Genomic DNA, 17,147 nt, shown 5'->3' on the forward strand with positions numbered 1-17,147 from the left:
TCTTGGGGCAGCAACTGAGTGTCCTGGAAGGTTAAAATGTACCCCCAGTGGTTTCTGAATGTTGTGGTTTCTGATGTCAGAGTTCCATGTGCATTAATTCTTTGGCAAAGGGACTGGCCTGTAGAGGGCAGGAAGGGTTTTGGTGGTGGCAGACGTCACATTAGAGGATGAGCAGAGCGTGACCCTGAGATGGTCTGGCTGTGGCTGATGTTGCCAGGACCTCTATGAAAACAAAGTCGGCATCTTGGTTTGTTGCAGGTTTTGGTATCAGAGTCCATGTTACTGTTCCGTAGTTTATCATTGTGGGTGAGAGCTTGTTTTAGGTTAGTGAGCTGTTTGTAAGCAAGAAAAGCACACACACACCCGTGCCCATGTGAAGGAAGTGTCACTATCCAGCATGGTTTGTGGATTGCTAATAATACCTTGGACTGGCTTGAGTTGTCAGCCAGTGTTCTGTTGTCATCTGCTTTGGCTTTGGCTTGTAGCGAGCTGCCCCTGGGTCTCACTGGCCTTTCTCTCCGTATCAGCCGGAGGAGGCAGTAGCTGCAAAACTGTCTGCTGCAGATCCTTCCAGAGGGCAGTGTGGGGAGGCCTTCCTGTGGCCCCTCGTGCTTTTTAACATCTGTGGGAGAGGCTGCCAGAGATTTGGGCTGGATGTCACCAGCATGTGGATGGTACTCCGTTCTCCCTCATGCTTCGGGCAGGCCCTAGGGAAGCTGTGTGTGTGTGTGTGTGGGGGGGGGTCTTGAAGAGGACGTGGTGGCCTAATAAATGGAAGTTTAGCCACAACAGAAGGAAGGGGGGAATCCGCCGGGGCAGTTCCGGAGGGGCTCTCCCTTCTGGGCTCTGAAGGTGCGCGGGCTGCTGGGGAGCCTGTGCTGGGAGGGGAGCCCTGGAGCCGCCTCTGGGCTGCAGCGTGGCCGAGGCAGGGGGTCTCCCTCCTGCTTGGGGCTCCGGAGGGCCGTGGGGCTGCAGGCTCAGGCGCGAGGCTGGGGAGGAGGCTGCGCGCGGCCCCGGTGGGGTGGGGTGGGGCGCGTTTGTGCGAGGGGGGCGGGGCGGGGCCGATGCGGCGCCCGCCTCCGCAGCTCACCTGCCCGCGTAGCCATTGGCCGGCGCCGCTACCTGCGCGGGAGGGGAGGGGGGCACCTGGCGGGCTGGCCGCGCAGAGCCCCTCCCTCCCTCCCTCCCTCCTTCGCGCCCGCCCGCCTGCCTGCCACGCCCGGCCTTCCGCCTCGCTGCTGCCCGCCGGCTGGGATGGCGAGGGCGCCGGCGCTGCTGCTGCTGCTGCTGGTGGCGGCGGCGATGATCTCGGCCTCGGCGGCGCCCCCCCAGGTGGCCCGCCTCTCGCGCCCCTTCGCCGGTAAGCAGGCTGGGCTGGGCTGGGCGATCCGCTGCGCTGCGCTCCTTTCCTTTCCTTCCCCCGGGGCCTTCGGCGGAGAGGCGCGCCCTTCCTCCCTCCCTCCCTCCCTCCGCCCGGCCCGGGGGCCTCCTTCGCCCGCAGGTGGCGGCGCTGCTTGCTGTGCAGGTGGCGGCCCGGGCTGGCGAGGCCTTCCCGCCGGCTCTGCTTGCAGCACGTGCGCTTCTGCCTTCGCGGGCCGGGCCGGGCCGGGGGGGGGGGGGCTGCAGGTGGCCGGCTGGCTGCTCAGGCGCCACGCGGCCGGGCCCCTTGGCGCGGGGAGGGGGCGCGCAGCAGAAAACCGCAGGCAGGGCGGCTGGCTGGGATCGGGCCCAGAGCAGCCGAGGAGACCCACCTGCAGCACCCCGGGGAGCAGCGAGCGGGGCGCCCCCCGCCTCCAAAGCGTCTGGCCGGATCTTGTCCTCGTCGGCGGGCGGGTGTGTGTGTGGCGCAGCTGCAGAGTTCTCTGGGAGGAGGCTGGCCTGCGTGACCCACTGGCCCAGTCCAGCCGGGGGCCTCTCGCAGCAAGGCTCAGGCTCCTCGGCCCTCTGCAGTGCGGGGGGGGGGGGGGCAAACTGGGGCTGGGGAGCCACACACCGCTCTGGCACTCCACGTTGTGTGACTCTCAAAGCCCCCGTTGGCCCGCTTAGAGAAGGCCTTTCTCTCTTGAAATCACATTGCCAAGCCAACTGGCAACTTGCAGGATGCATTTAAAGTTAAAGTTGCTTTCTTTCCTCCTTCCCCTCCCTCCCCCATCTATATCCCTCCCTCCCTCCCTGTCTGGTGGTTCTCAGGCATCTGGTGTTCATGTCTTATGGCTTTCAAACATCTGATGTCTTATTCTGTGGCTCTTAGGTTGAGCAAGTTGGGCCACCCCTGTTAGCTGAGCAGTCAGTAGCTGGGAAGTGTTTGGTTCTTCCCAGGGCTGGAGTAACCCAGTGGGATCTCCCCTTTGAGGCCTGTGCGTTGTTGTAGCTGAGCTTGCATTCCTGTGACCCGCTGGAGTTGGCCAGAGGAACAACGGAAAGATGTTAGCATGACATGCACAAACAGCCCTTCTGCAGACCCTTGATAAAGGACCCCTCCTGAAAGGAAGGGGGGGTTCGTCTCCATGAAGAAAGGCAGAATCCCTGCCCTGGATGAAATCCGCCGGAGCCTTCTGGAAGGAGGGAGGACTGGACAAATCAGCAGTGCCTCTAGGAGGCCTCTGCCTGGCCACTCCCCCAAGTCTGGGGTGGGGGTGGGCAAGGAGAGTGGCAGGGCATTTTGCATGCCAGATTGTGCTCTCTGCTTTGGAGCTGTGGTGCCTGCTGCACTTTCAGTTCAGGGCCAAGCTCCATGTGGCATCAGGAAATCATGCCGAGACTGGCACGCTTTCACGTGTGGCTTGTAGCTCTGGGGCCCTGGTGCTGCTGAGGGAGCCTGGTGAGAAAATCAGACTCCACACTGGGAGTCCCAGGAAGTTTGCTGAGTGACCTTGGGTCACTCACACACTCTCAGCCTCACCTTCCCTCAAGAGGAGGAGGGTTACGTAAGCCACCTTGGATCCCAGCTGCGGAGGAGGGCGGGGCCCCAAGGAAGTAAATAAAGGCCAGTCAGGGAGGCAAGCAGCGGCTTCCAGGGTAAGGGCGTGATGAAGCGTGAGGCCGGGTGGCCTGTGGCTCTTGTCCAAATGCCCTTCCTCTGCAGCTGCTCTTCATGGGGGGCATAAGCTGTTTGGTCTCACATTCCTCAGTGCCGCTTCTGGCTGGAGCTCCCATGTGAAAGTTGCTAGAAATGAGCTTTGGCAGAAAGCCCTTGCAAAAGTTGGAGGTGCTGGTGCCTGAAAGGTCTGCTTGTTGGCATCAGATGCCAGCGGAGGAGGCACCTTTGCCTCCGTGTGTGAGTTCTTGGGCTGCTCTTTGGGCCAGCCAGTGAGGACTCTGCCACCCCTCCTGGCACGGGCTGCCCTTCCGTGGGAGTTCCACAGGGGCTTCTGAAAGCTGACCCCGCCCCCTGGATGCCAGTGGTTCTCCTGCCTCTTCCAGGCTCCACTGCAGGGGGCCTGCGGTGACTGGGCGGCTGGTGTGTCAGTCTTCTGTGCTGATGCTTTGGCGGTCTTTGCCTGTGCTGCTGTAAGCACTGGAGGCTGGAGTGGCGCTGGGTTTGTGGTGCAAGAAGGCCCTTGCTGTCCGGAAGGCAATTTGCAAGACAGAACAGGGCCGTGTGGTGCTTCAGGCCGGAGGTGGGATTTCTAGAAGTGTTTGTTGAGCGCAGCCTCAGTCCCAAGAGCCGCCACGGCGCATGTCTGCAGAAGGGGAAGGGTTAAGAAGCTCCTTCACTTGCAGCTGCTGGATTGGCCTTGGGTCAGCCATAGATCTCCTAGGAGTTGTCCTTGAAAGGGCAGCTTCTGGGAGAGCTTGCTCAGCCCCACCCACCTCACAGGGCGTCTGGTGTAAGTGTGTGGGGTGGGGGAAGGTAAAGGAGATTGTGAGCCGCTCTGAGACTCACTCTTGAGATTCAGAGTATAGGGCAGGATATAAATCTAATACCACCACCTCCTTCTCCTTCTCTTCTTCCATCGAATGCTTCTTGAAAGCTCCCCAGGGATCATGTGATGTTTTCCAGTGTGCGGGTCAGAGGAGTTTGTGAGGCTGGACTTCTGCTGTGCGAGAAGCTGTGCTGATTCTTTCTCACTTGGGCTTGTTCTTCAGTATGCTGGATTTGCCTCTGGTGAAGTTCCACCCTTTCCCCTGCTAAGTATTAAGGTGGCTGGCTGGTGGCAGCCCTTGGTCCAGCTGCTTGGCCATGCCATCCGCCCTCTGCTTGGGGGAGGTTTTTGGTAGCCTCCGTCTGCTTTGGACTTCAGCTCCTTTGAGCAGCCATTTGGACCCTGGGGCTTGCCTGCAGCCAAGGCCTGTGGTAGGAGCCCGTTTGTTCTGTTCTCTCAGGCAGGGACTCCCTGGAAGGACTGGCAGCCTTGGGTGGAGCCCTTGGGTGGCAACGGGGCCTGTCCTTGCCTGAGAGCAGGGTAGGTAAGTGATCCACACCGAAGAAAGATGCAAGGGATTAATTAATCCTCTTGGCAATCTTCCCTTCCTAATCCGTTGTGATCCAGCGGTCGTCTCTCCTGGGCCTGACATACTTCGGAGGTTCTTAAAGCTATTTATTTGGGGTTCCTACAAGCAGGCCCCAGCGAGTTCAGCAGCAGGATGAGGAAGAGATGGTAGCAGATGGCAAGCAACCTTTCCACAAACAAATCCAATCAGGACATTTCTAAAAAGGGGGATTTAGAAAAATTATGAAGGTGGAATGCCAGCAGGGGGTTGGGGGCCGCCTAGTGTATTGCATGGATTGTGACGTGTGCTGCTCTCTGCCAGCTGGACAGAAGTGGATGGATGAGCGCTTGGTGCAAGGAGCTCCTGGTTCTCAGGGAAAGAGTTGGCACCCTCGAGGCCAAGGTGGCTGACCTGGAGAAGCAGAGGAAGCTGTGCTTGGGATTATTAGGAAGGGAACTGAAAACAAATCAGCCAGTATCGTAATATGCTTGTATAAATCGATGGTGCAGCCTCATTTGGAGTACTGTGCACAATTCTGGTCACCACACCTCAAAAAGGATATGATAGCATTGGGAAAAGTGCAGAAAAGGACAACTAGAATGATTGAAGAGTTGGAACACTTCCCCTATGAAGAAAGGTTAAACGCTTGGGGCTCTTTAGCTTGGAGAAACATCGACTGCAGGGTGACATGATAGAGGTTTACAAGATAATGCATGGGATAGAGAAGGTAGAGAAAGAACTACTTTTCTCTCTTTCTCACAATACAAGGACTCCTGAGCACTCTATGAGATAAAGAAGCAGGGGGCTTGGAACAGATCAAAGAAAGCCCTTCACTCAGTCATTCACAGGTGGAATTCACTGCTGCAGGAAGTGGTGGCGGCTACAAGCACAGACAGCTTGAAGAGGGGATTGTAGAAACATCTGGAGCAGAGGTCCATCAGTGGCTCTTAGCCACAAGGTATAGAGGAAACCCTCTGTCTGGGGCACGTGGTGCTCTGTATTCTTGGTGCTTGGGGGAGACAACAGTGGAAGGGCTTCTAAAGTTCGAGCCCTGCTGGTGGACCTCCTGATGGCCCCTGGGGTTTTGCCACAGTGTGACAGCGTGTTGGACTGGAGGGGCCTTTGGCCTGATCCAACATGGCTTCTCTTCTGTTCTTATGTCTGGTGCAGTGGTGCTCTGTCTTCTTGGTGCTTGGAAGTAACAGAGGGCTTCTGGAGTTCTGGCCCTGCTGGTGGACCTCCTGGAAGGCAATGGCAAACCACCCCTGAAAAGATCTGTTGTGAAAAAGTTGTGAAAGCAGCATCACCCCAGAGTCGGTAACGACTGGTGCTTGGACAAGGGGACCTTTCCTTTTCCTCTGTTTATACTCCCTATCAAGTTTTTGTTGACTAAGTCTTTCAGGGGTTTTCAGAAGAGGAAATTGTCTAAAATGTTGATCTTGAGCACGCAGCCTTATGCATGCATTAATCCTGGATGTAACACAGCTATGGCCACTGTTACCAACTGGTTCATTTGTGTCTCAAACCCTGGGCACCTCTCTTCCTGTGTTCCAAGGCACGGTCATTGATGGCAGCTCTTTTGCCTGTGGTTTGTCACAACCGCAACATAGTCAGTCCGTGCAGGAGTAGTTGAAGCGCTGCCTTATGACAAGACTTCCCTTATTGTCTTCCCTGTTTCAAGATCACTCACAGTGACCTAGTCTGGTGGGAGACAGAAGGTCCCTGGTCCTCCAGCTCCCCCCTCCCCCCATTGTGCTGCTGCCGTTCTGCTGGGCAACTTAAACTTCCAGAGGTCTTCAGCAGACCCAGTTTTCTTTTGTGACCCCCTCCCCCGCTTCCCTCATTTCCTGCTCCACATTCACTGTCAAGTTCTAGCCCAGGGCTGGCCAAATTTGCTTAATGCAAGAGCTGCATAGAATACACATCAGATGTTTGAGAGCCACAAGACATGAACATCAGATAAGGAAGGAAATAGATGGGGAGGAGGGAGAGGTGAAAAGAACGCAATGTTAACTTTAAATGTATTCTCCAATCTGCCGTCTGGCTCAGCTGGGAGAATGCATTTAAAGACAGAAATGCCTTCTCCAAGCCAGCCGATGGGGTGGGGGCTTCAAGAGCCACAGAATATGTGTGAAAGAGCCACATGTGGCTCCCGAGCCACAGTTTGGCCACCCCTGTTCTCGCCTGCCCTTGTGGGGACATTTGCTCAGCATCCCACTACTAAAAAATACACCAGCCGAGCCCCATGGCCAGTCAGAGGGCTGGAATGGGTGGTGTTCCACTCTCTAGTTATGTAAAGCAATTAAACAGCTGTAGTTTCTAAGAGATGCTTCGTCTCTCTGTGGAAGTTTCAGATAATGCAACAAAAGGTTTTGATAAATCCAAAGTCAGCAGTTTCATGTCACAGTCTCACTTTGCCTTTCCGGAGTCTGGAGCGGTTGAAACATTGTCCTACAACTACTGGACCTTTTAGTTTATTATTTATCTGATTTATGGATTGTCTACTCTGAACAATGTAAGGCTATGTGCGGAGTATAACCTTTAAAAACAAAATTAAAAACCAACCCGCCTCCCAAACAGCTACCTTATCTCAGCTGGTGTCTTTCCTTTGCCCCCCCTCCACTCTGGGCAGTGTTGCAGGTGAGGAGAGGGCTGCGGTGAAGGTGGAGGGAAAAGGAAGGGAGGGGGTGCCAGGCAGCCATGATGGAACCATCCTCAGCAGAGCAGAGCCCCCTCCTGGGGGGACACCAGAGGAGGTGGGCCCAGAGCACTCAAGGCTTCCAGGGTCAACACAGAAGCCTTGAACGAAACTCAGTATTCCACTGGGAGCCATGAATGTGGATGTTCCTGTCAGGACTCCCTGCACCACCACACTCTGGACCAGCTGGAGGAGCTTCTGGGTCAGTCTCAAGGGCAGGCCAGTGTAGAGCAAGTTGCAGTACTCTAGCCTGGAGGTGACAATTCCAGAGATTACAGCGGCTAGATCGGGGAACGTTAGGAAAGGGGCTGATTGCCAAGCTTGGTGTAGATGGAAAAACAGCAACCTGGACCTCCATAGTTATGGAGGTATCCAGAGTCACTCACGCCTAAACTCCTGACAGATGGGGCAGTACCAGTGATGCCCAATCCAGAGTCAGATATCAGCTTTGTCCCTGTATTCTTGTGGAAAGGGCCTGCCTTGTTTGTTCGTCCACATCTGTTTTTCTTTGGCATGCAACAGAAGGGCACGGTTGCGTAGATCAAGTTGGAGGAGGAGGAGGAAGAAGATATTGGATTTATACCCCACCCTTCACTCTGAATCTCAGAGTGGCTTATAGTCTCTTCTACCTTTCTCACCCACAACAGACAGACACCCTGTGAGGGGGCTGAAAGAGCTCTCACAGCAGCTGCCCTTTCAAGGACAACGTCTGCCAGGGCTATGGCTGACCCAGCAGCTGCAAGTGGAGGAGTGGGGAATCCAACCCGGTTCTCCCAGATAGGAGAGCTCTGGCTGACCCAAAGCCATTCCAGCAGGTGCAAGTGGAGGAGTGGGGAATCAAACCCGGTTCTCCCAGATAAGAGAGCTATAGCTGACCCAAGGCCATTCCAGCAGGTGCAAGTGGAGGAGTGGGGAATCCAACCCGGTTCTCCCAGATAAGAGAGCTCTGGCTGACCCAAGGCCATTCCAGCAGCTGCAAGTGGAGGAGTGGGGAATCAAACCTGGTTCTTCCAGATAAGAGTCCACGCACTTCACCACTGCACCAATGGAGGAGGATGCGGAGGAGAGCATGGCCCCTGTTCTGTCCCTGTCCTAGTCTGGCCTGAGTGGCTACAGGGAGCGCGTTGGCTCCTTTCTGGCAGGCTGGGGTCTGTGTGCAAATGCTGCTGAGTCACTGCTCTAGACAGAGCTGGCTGTTAGTGAGGCTCGATCTGCCTCCTGTCTGCATTTGTGGAAGGGGGGAGGGAGATGTTTGGCTCCCTTTCAGCGGGAGTGCTTGGCTGGTGCCACCTGCTTATGCTGCAGCTTCCAGGGCAGGCTAAAGTCTGTTGTGGAGCACAAGACTCAGCCTTGGGGGGGGCGGGGGGGCTGAGGTCGCTGTACCGGGTGCCTGGGATCGCTGGCTGAGTTCTGCCAGCACTGAGAGGGAGAGAAAGCAGAGGAGCTTCACAGAACAAACCACCAGTAGTTTCCTTCCTTGGTCTGTGTGTGAGGGTGTTACGGAGACAGGCCACCCATAAGCCATGGCCCCCCCTCTTTTGGAAGGGGAGTATTCCTCCTCTTGCTGACCTGAGCTGGAGGCTGCCTCCCTGGCCCTCAGACCTTCTTGGGGGATGTGCTGCCGGGGTGGATCCCGAATCCCCAGCCAACACCTTCCATCCCAGGCCAGTCTTCTGGCAGGGAGCAGCAGGGGCACATCTGTGTGCTGCCCCCCCCCCCCGGTGAGCCAGTCTCTCAGACACCCTGTGAGAACCCTCTCAGCCCCACCCACCTCACAGGGTGTCTGTTGTGGGGGAGGAAGATAAAGGAGGTTGCAGGCCACTCTGAGACTCGGAATGGAGGGCGGGATATAAATCCAGTGACTTCTTCGTGAGTTGGGCCACTCTGGCCTCCGTGTTCCCTCGAAGGGCAGCTCCTGCCAGAAAGGGAGGGAGGTTCCAGCCAATGGCAGCTCTTCTGGGAGTGGCACGGAGGCTCCTGAGCCCGCCTCCCCCCTCATGGCTCTGAGAAAGCTGCCTGCAGCTCCTGAGGCTGGACATGTTGGCACTTCTCCCTCCCCTTGGCTGTTGATAGTTCACTGCAAGGCTGCACTTGTGTGCAAGGGCGTGGCTGCTTCATGCTGGGAGGGAGGGCTCTGATTTGCTAGGCACGCGGGAACTTTCTGGAACAACCTGTGCCTGTCCAAAAGAGCCACCCTTCGCTTGAGCCAAAGGGGGACCAGGCTGCTTGCTGGGCCGTTATGTTGAAAAGGTGGCAGAGCAGTTCTGAAACTCATCATCGGGTTGGGTGGGGAGCCTTGGGTTGAGGGCCAGTTTATCCAAAGGGATGATTGTGCAGGCACTGAGGGCAAGATTGATAGGAGCACAATAAAATTTGGGAGTGAGGGCCCGATGGTGACTGAGGGTTGCTGGGGAGGGTAACTCATTATCAGTGTCTATATGGCAGTGCTAGACGTCTCCAAGCCAAGATGGGAGCATGGAGTGCCTGGAGCTTAGTTAGATCAAGATGGGTAGCTGTGGACACGGTGGAATGGAGACCGTCTGTGGGATGCAGTCACTCCTGGGTGGGAGCTCTGTGGGCGGGACGGGGTGGGGTGGTTGGTGGTGGTGTTGTGTTGTATGTCAAAGAGGGCATAGAATCAAATAAGTTAGAAAACTCCCCAACAGAAGTGGTATGGGTGGGAGTACTGGGCCCTGAGGGTTACTGAAAAGTGGGGGTGTTCTGTTGCCCATCTGATCAAACCTTGAGGCTGATCTTGAGATGAAGAAGGAGATAAGGAAGGTGACTAAAGCAGATAATGTTACGATACTGGGAGAGTTCAGCTGGGTGAACATCTGCATGAGTCATGCTGGGGAAACAGGATTCCTGGGCATCATAAACGGCTGGGCACTGGGACCGCCGGTCAGAGCCACCCACAGAAGTTGTGGCCTTTTACTTGGCTCTGAGTGCGTCTCTAGACCTGGTGAGAGATGGAGAGGTTGTCACATCGGTTGGGAATGGGCCACAGTGCTTTTAAGTTCAGCATTAATGTCAATGGAAAGTTATCCCGAAAAATCAAAACTGTAACATTTGATTTCAAAAGACGTAACTTTACAAAAATGGGGAATAGTTAAAAGGGAACCGAAAGGGAAATGCAACAGAGTCAAATCCCTTGGGGATGCTGGGAATCTGTTTTAAAGCCATCTAACCCAGTGGTTATCTTGATGCGGCAAATTCCAAAGGAATTGACATGTTGTGTGAAGAAATACTTTCCTGTGCTCTGAATCTGTTGCTGTAGCCCTAGTTCTCGGGTCTGGCTGGAGGAGGGGGCTAAAAGAGATGGGGTCCCATGTAGCCCTGGAAGCCCTCTTGTGTGGCTTTCAGTTCTAAAAATTTCTCCTGCCCCTCCATGAATAAGAAGAGGGGGTATTACTTGTTATGATCTTACTGTTTTTCCGAAATTATCTCCATTGCTCAGAAGCCTGCAGTAGCAGAGATTGGGAGATCCATAAATCTGACAAAAGGGGTGAATAAAGAACTGAAGCCCAGATGGAAGGCGTTCCACAGGTCAGGAAAGGCACTGCCAAGTATTAAAAAAAATGCCTGTGTGGTTAATGACCCACGTCACAGAAGCCATAAAAAAGCATAGGGGCTTCTTTTTTAAAAAATGGCCGTTCTGCCCCAATGGCCTCGGGATATGGCAAAAGACGGGAAAGTTAATAATTAGGCCTACAGAAGGAGAAGATGGGGAGGGAGGAGCAGAGACTCTTGAGGATTTCTGAGGGTTTTGCATGACGCACCCCCTTTTTCCCGGAAGAGAGTCTGAAGACCAGAGTCAAACAGGTGATGAGAAATGAAGTTTTAGATCTGTTGGTGAAATTTAAAACCAACAAGTCTCCGGGTTCTGATGGGACAGCCCAGGAGTTCGGGGGGGGGGGGGGGCGGGGGGACTCAGCTATGAGATTGTTGATCTAACCTGCATATAGACCTTAGCAACGAATTCAGCCTCTGTTCCAGACAACTGGAAAGTAGCAAAAGTTATACCAATTTATGCCAGTTTTTATAACGGGGTGGAACCAGGAAGTTACAGGCCAGTCAGCCTAACAGCTGTCCCCAGCAAGGTTTGTTGTTGTACAGTCACACAGTGGATTCTGACTCTTTGCGACCCCATGTAGCAGAAACTATGATCAAAGGCAGAGTTATTAGGCACTTAGAGGCATAAAGTCTGCTGAGGGGAAATTGGCCTGGCTTTTGCACAGGGAAGCCCAGGGACGGACGCCTTTTGGAGTTCTTTGAGAAAGCGAACAGGCGTGTAGGTAAGAGTGAGTGACCAAGTGAATCATGGGGAAGCTGATCAGAGTATCTCAAAGGCAACAATATCATTCCAAATAGGAAGGGTTAGGATGTGCTTTCGAATGAAACTATCTAGGTGATTTTTTGGTTTTCTTCTCTCTGAATTGAATATGTATTAAGATACTGTGCATATTAAGATTTCTGAATTCAATTTATTAAATGTTAATACATCTTTTTAATTATTTTAAAGATAAGAGTGGCACTGTGGGCAATATTGATTAGGAGCACAATAAAAATTGGTAGTGAGGGCCCAATGGTGACTGAGATTATGAGATGTGATGCGCTTGGACTTTGAAAAGGCTTCCCCAAATGTTCCTGGGGGAGTTTACGGGAAAAGAGGACAGGTTCTCTTATGGATTAAATTCTGTTTGTATCATGGGAATGGAAAAGGCAAGCTCTGTGTTGTGGATTATTAGGAAAGGAACTGGAAACAAAGCAGCTCATATTATAATGCTCCTCCGTAGAGATATAGTGTGGCCTCCGTGGGAACTTCTGAGGGCTGCATTCCCAAGAGGCCGTTGCAGAGCTGGGAAAAGTGCGGAGGGGGGGGGGGGCGCAACCAAGATGAGGAGGCGGTTGGAGCCCCTTCCCAAGGAGGAACAGACAGAGATGACTTCGGGGGGGGGGGGGTGAATAGAATTTTATAAAATTATGCATGAGCTGGGGGGAGTTGACTTCCTCTCCCCAAATACTAAACTTGGGGGCACCCAATTAAACTAATGGGCAGTGGATTCAGGATGGATAAATGGAAATGCTGCTTTACACAGAGAGTTATTAAAACGTGGGTCTTGTTGCCAGAGGATGTAATGATGGCCACAGGAATAAACAGCTTTAAGAGGACTAGATAGACTGGTGGAGGATAGGTCTATCACTGGCCACTAGCCATGGGGACTGAGAGCCTCTGTGTTCAGGAGCAGTCAACATCTGAATCCTAATACCAGGAGGCAACATCAGGGGGAGGCCTCGGCTTCTGTGCCCTGTTGTTGGCCCTCCAGAGGAGCTGGTTGGCCACTGTATGAGACAGGAGGCTGGACTGGATGGAGCACTGGTCTTCTGGTGTTCTTCTCAGGGGAAGGCCTCGGCCTCTCTGCCCTGTTGTTGGCCCTCCAGAGGAACTGGCTGGCCATTGTGTGAGACAGGAGGCTGGACTGGAGGGACCCTCACTGGCCTGATCCAGCAGGGCTCTTCTGAGGTTCTTCACAGGGGAAGGCCTCGGCCTCTCTGCCCTGTTGTTGGCCCTCCAGAGGAACTGGCTGGCCACTGTGTGAGACAGGAGGCTGGACTGGATGGAGCACTGGTCTTCTGGTGTTCTTCTCAGGGGAAGGCCTCGGCCTCTCTGCCCTGTTGTTGGCCACTGTGTGAGACAGGAGGCTGGACTAGATGGACCCTCACTGGTCTGACCCAGCAGGGCTCTTCTGATGTTCTTATCAGGGGAAGGCCTCGGCCTCTCTGCCCTGTTGTTGGCCCTCCAGAGGAACTGGTTGTCCACTGTGTGAGACAGGAGGCTGGACTAGATGGACCCTCACTGGTCTGACCCAGCAGGGCTCTTCTGATGTTCTTATCAGGGGAAGACCTCAGCCTCTCTGCCCTGCTGTTGGCCCTCCAGAGGAACTGGATGGCCACCGTGTGAGACAGGAGGCTGAACTAGATGGACCCTCACTGGTCTGATCCAGCAGGGCTCTTCTGATGTTCTTCTCAGGGGAAGGCCTTGGCCTCTCTGCCCTGTTGTTGGCCCTCCAGAGGAACTGGATGGCCACCGTGTGAGACAGGAGCCTGGACTAGATAGATCCTCTCTGGTCTAACCCAGCAGGGCTCTTCTGATGTTCCTCTCAGGGGAAGGCCTCGGCCTCTCTGCCCTGTTGTTGGCCCTCCAGAGGAACTGACTGGCCACTGTGTGAGACAGGAGGCTGGACCAGATGGACCCTCACTGGTCTGATCCAGCAGGGCACTTCTGATGTTCTTATCAGGGGAAGGCCTCGGCCTCTCTGCCCTGTTGTTGGCCCTCCAGAGGAACTGGTTGGCCACTGTGTGAGACAGGAGGCTGGACTAGATGGACCCTCACTGGTCTGATCCAGCAGGGCACTTCTGATGTTCTTATCAGGGGAAGGCCTCGGCCTCTCTGCCCTGTTGTTGGCCCTCCAGAGGAACTGGTTGGCCACTGTGTGAGACAGGAGGCTGGACTGGAGGGACCCTCACTGGTCTGACCCAGCAGGGCTCTTCTCATGTTCTTCTCAGGGGAAGGCCTCGGCCTCCATGCCCTGTTGTTGGCCCTCCAGAGGAACTGGCTGGCCTCTGTGTGAGACAGGGTGTTGGACTAGATGGACCCTCCCTGGTCTGATCCAGCAGAGCTCTTCTGATGTTCTTCTCAGGGGAAGGCCTCAGCCTCTCTGCCCTGTTGTTGATCCTCCAGAGGAACTGGCTGGCCCTTGTGTGAGACAGGATGCTGGACTAGATGGACCTTCCCTGGTCTGATCCAGAGAGTTCTTGTGGTGTTCTTAAAGAGCCCTTTACTGGCCCATTTTGGGGCTAGCCAGGAGTTTGAGCTCTCCTGTGAATTTAGGGGGAGGTGTTTGTGAGTTTCCTGCATTGTGCAGGGGATTGGACTAGATGATCCTAGAGGTCCCTTCCAACTCTATGATTCTAGTACAATATGTGTGCTCTGGGTCCATGTGGCCTTTATTTAGTTAGTTTTCTATCCCGCCTTCTCCGCAAGCAGACTCAGGGCGGCCCTCACCAACCGTGAGGTAGAGAAAATGTGGGACTAGGGCTGGAAGCTGGAGCCCTCAAGCTCGCTGTCATTAGATGCAAACTCTGGAACAAGCTGAATGCTAAGCAAAGCAAAACTTTATTATCCAGAATACAGTTGGGAACAAAGGCTGTTCCTTACAGCAGTGCTGGTGTCTGGAGCATCTCTGCAACGTACTCCTCTCTATGGTTTCGGAGAGTAGCCATGTTGTTTTGCAGGAGAAGAGGCAGATTCGAGTCCAGCAACACCTTAGAGGCCAACAAGATTTTTGTGGGGGGGGGGGTGGGCAAGGGATGAGCTTTTGAGAGTCCAAGCACCCTTGCTCAGGTGCCCGGGGGCTGCTGAGAGAAAGGAGTCTGGTGCACATTGCAGACAGCTTGACTTGAACTGAAGCGAGGCTCTAAGGACTCGGGCTCCATCCCTCCTTGTGTCCCCTGGCCCCAAAGGGAGTGGAGGGAGCGGGGAATTCCTTTAGGCATCCCTTTGCAGCCGGTGGCGCTGATTTGCCCCTTCACAGTGGTGGCGCTCAGCTCTGCTTCCTGCCACACCCAATTGGCCCTGTAAGGAAAGGGCTTTGTCAAAAAAATTTTGCCCCACGGATCAGAGGGGAGGGAGACAGGGGGCAGCAGTGCTCAGGGAGGCCACACGGGTTGTCCGGGCCGTGGAGGGGAGGTGGGGGGGATGGAGCCTTCAGAGGCCAGCCCAGCTGGTGCCCCCCCTACATTGCACCTTTTCCCGGCCCTGGGCAGAAGCAGGCGAGTCTGAGGCCTGCTCTTGGGTGGAAACCCAGCAGGGTCGGAGCATCGCATTTTGCAGGGATGAGAAGGTGGGGCTGCCCCATTGCCTCAGGCTGGGCTCTTTCCTTCCTTCCCCTCCCCCCTGTGTATGTGGCCGCTGGGGGGTGGGAAAAGGGTGGGGGCGTGTTTCCAAGCCTCTTATTCCCCCCCTCTGCTCAGAACCTCTGCAGCCTGCCCCCCCCCCCCCCCGTGGGCCCCTCTCTGCTCAGAGGCGGCCTTGTCCCTGCACCCTGCCCAAGGCTGCTGGGTTTGCCTCTTGACCCGCAGCAGCAGCAGCAGCACACTGGGGCGTTTGTCTGGGGAGCCTGGGCCGCTTGGGAGCTGGAGAGGCGCGCCCAGTGCTGGTGTTGGCCTCTGGCCCGGGGACCTCTGCCCTTTAGCTTGCAAGGAAAGGGCAGTGCGGGGGGGGGGGAGCAGGGGGAGGCAGCCCCCCCCCCAGGAGAGCTGCTTTCCAGCCGCTGGGCCAAGAGCGCCCTGCCCTCTAGGTGCTGCTTTGGCTGAGACACTGAGCACCCAGGCTGGGGGATCTGCGAGTAGAAGCCGGGTCCCTTCCTGGGCTCTGCTGGGAGGATGTGTGCCTGCTGGACTGCTGGGATCCGGTGCCCTTGAAGGGAACCCAGATGCTTCAGCATCTCAGTGCTGAGTTTCGCAGCCGAAGCAACCCTCCAGAGGCCCTGCCTCCCACTCCCCACACCAGCTCTGTCCCGCCTGGGGTTCCGTTCCAGCCCATCCAACCTTGGCATTTAGTCCTCGGGGAGGGGAAGCTCCATGTCCTCAGGATGGACTTCAGGAAAGCAAATTTTGACAACTGTAGAGTGATGCTGAGTGTACAGTCCCATGGTCAGAAATACTCGAGATGAAGGGGGCTCCAGAAGGCAGGGGCTTCTTAGACCCGAGGACTACAAAGGCGTGGCCCTGCTCAGCTTCCCAAATCTGGGAATCAGGATTGGGCTCACCTGGGGAAGGGAGGGGGTCTGCAGAATTAAAATTCTGGAAAGGAGAGGAGAATGCCGGTATACGAACGAGGCCTTGTCTTCCTCGCCTGCGCAGCGTGGTCGCGGCTGCTTGCTTGCTTGCTTTTAAGTTCTTCTAGTTTCATTTCCTGCAGCTGACTTACTGCTTATGGGGTTCTAGTGTGGCTTGTTGTTTTGTGCTGCTGCTGCAGCTTGGCTGTGGGGTGTTCCAGCCCCCCCAGAGCCAAATGCTGCCCAGGTTGGGGGCTTCCCTCTTCCCTGGCCTTGGGGGGCCAAGGGCAGCGGGAGAGGAGTTGCTGGTTGCCCCCTGGCTGTCCAGGAGCAGTACCCAGCCGGAGGCCACTGGCCTTTTCTGCAGGGGTGGGGCAGGCCAGCTGCAGTGCGGCCTGAGTGGTGGCAAGGGTGAGAGGGCCAGGCCAGGCCGCCCACCAGAGCCCTGCAGCCTGCGGGAGTGGCTGGGCAGGCAGGTAGCCTTGGAAGAGTCAAGCATGATCCAGGTAGCTGGAGGCTGGGCTAAAGCGCCCTTTCCTCCCGGAGAGCAGGGAGGCGCCTGGCTTGCAGAGGCCGGAGGGGAAGGCCGTGGGGAGCAGTGCTGCTTGCCTTTGCATCTGTAGGCCTGCCCTGCCTGCCTCTCTTTGGGGGTGGGGAGGGGCAGTTGCAGCCTTCGACTGGGGGTGGGGGGGCAGCAGGGGCTACTCTGTGGCCTTGCCTGGTACGGGGTTGGGCTGCAGTGGGGCTGGGGGGCTGGTGTCTGCTGGGGCCTGTGCTGCTGGGAGGGGAGGGATGGCAGCTCTCCTTTGGCCTAATCTCCCCCCCCCCCTCCAGAGCAGCCTCTGGCAGCAAAGAGCGGAGGGGCTTACTGGCTGGTGGGTGCTGGGAAGGATTTGGCCCTTCTTGACCCCCTTTGGAGACGGACGCAGCCTCTGTCTCGAATGGGGGGGGGTGCTGGCAGGAGGGGTATTTCCCAAGACCCAAAGGGGGGGCATTCTCTGTGCCAAGCGGGTTTGGGACTCAAAGATCTCCCCCCTTGTCTTGAACATATGAACATATGAAGCTGCCTTCTACTGAATCAGACCCTTGGTCCATCAAAGTCAGCATTGTCTTCTCAGACTGGCAGCGGCTCTCCAGGGTCTCCAGCTGAGGCTTTTCACACCTATTTGCCTGGA

The 17,147-nt window shown here is 55.8% G+C and overlaps 1 protein-coding gene across 1 annotated transcript in view; it reads left to right on the forward strand.

Moving 5' to 3' along the window:
• The first annotated feature begins 1,246 nt into the window (after nt 1-1,246).
• The window catches only part of SEMA4F (ssemaphorin 4F), a 32,240-nt gene continuing 16,339 nt past the window's right edge, over nt 1,247-17,147 (forward strand). Inside the window, exon 1 of the mRNA XM_060247245.1 lies at nt 1,247-1,360. Within this exon, the coding sequence (XP_060103228.1) occupies nt 1,255-1,360 (106 nt within the window). The 5' untranslated portion in view covers nt 1,247-1,254. The remainder of the gene's footprint in view (nt 1,361-17,147) is intronic.

The sequence above is a fragment of the Heteronotia binoei genome, chromosome 9 (assembly GCF_032191835.1).
Source record: "Heteronotia binoei isolate CCM8104 ecotype False Entrance Well chromosome 9, APGP_CSIRO_Hbin_v1, whole genome shotgun sequence".
Taxonomy (NCBI): domain Eukaryota; kingdom Metazoa; phylum Chordata; class Lepidosauria; order Squamata; family Gekkonidae; genus Heteronotia; species Heteronotia binoei.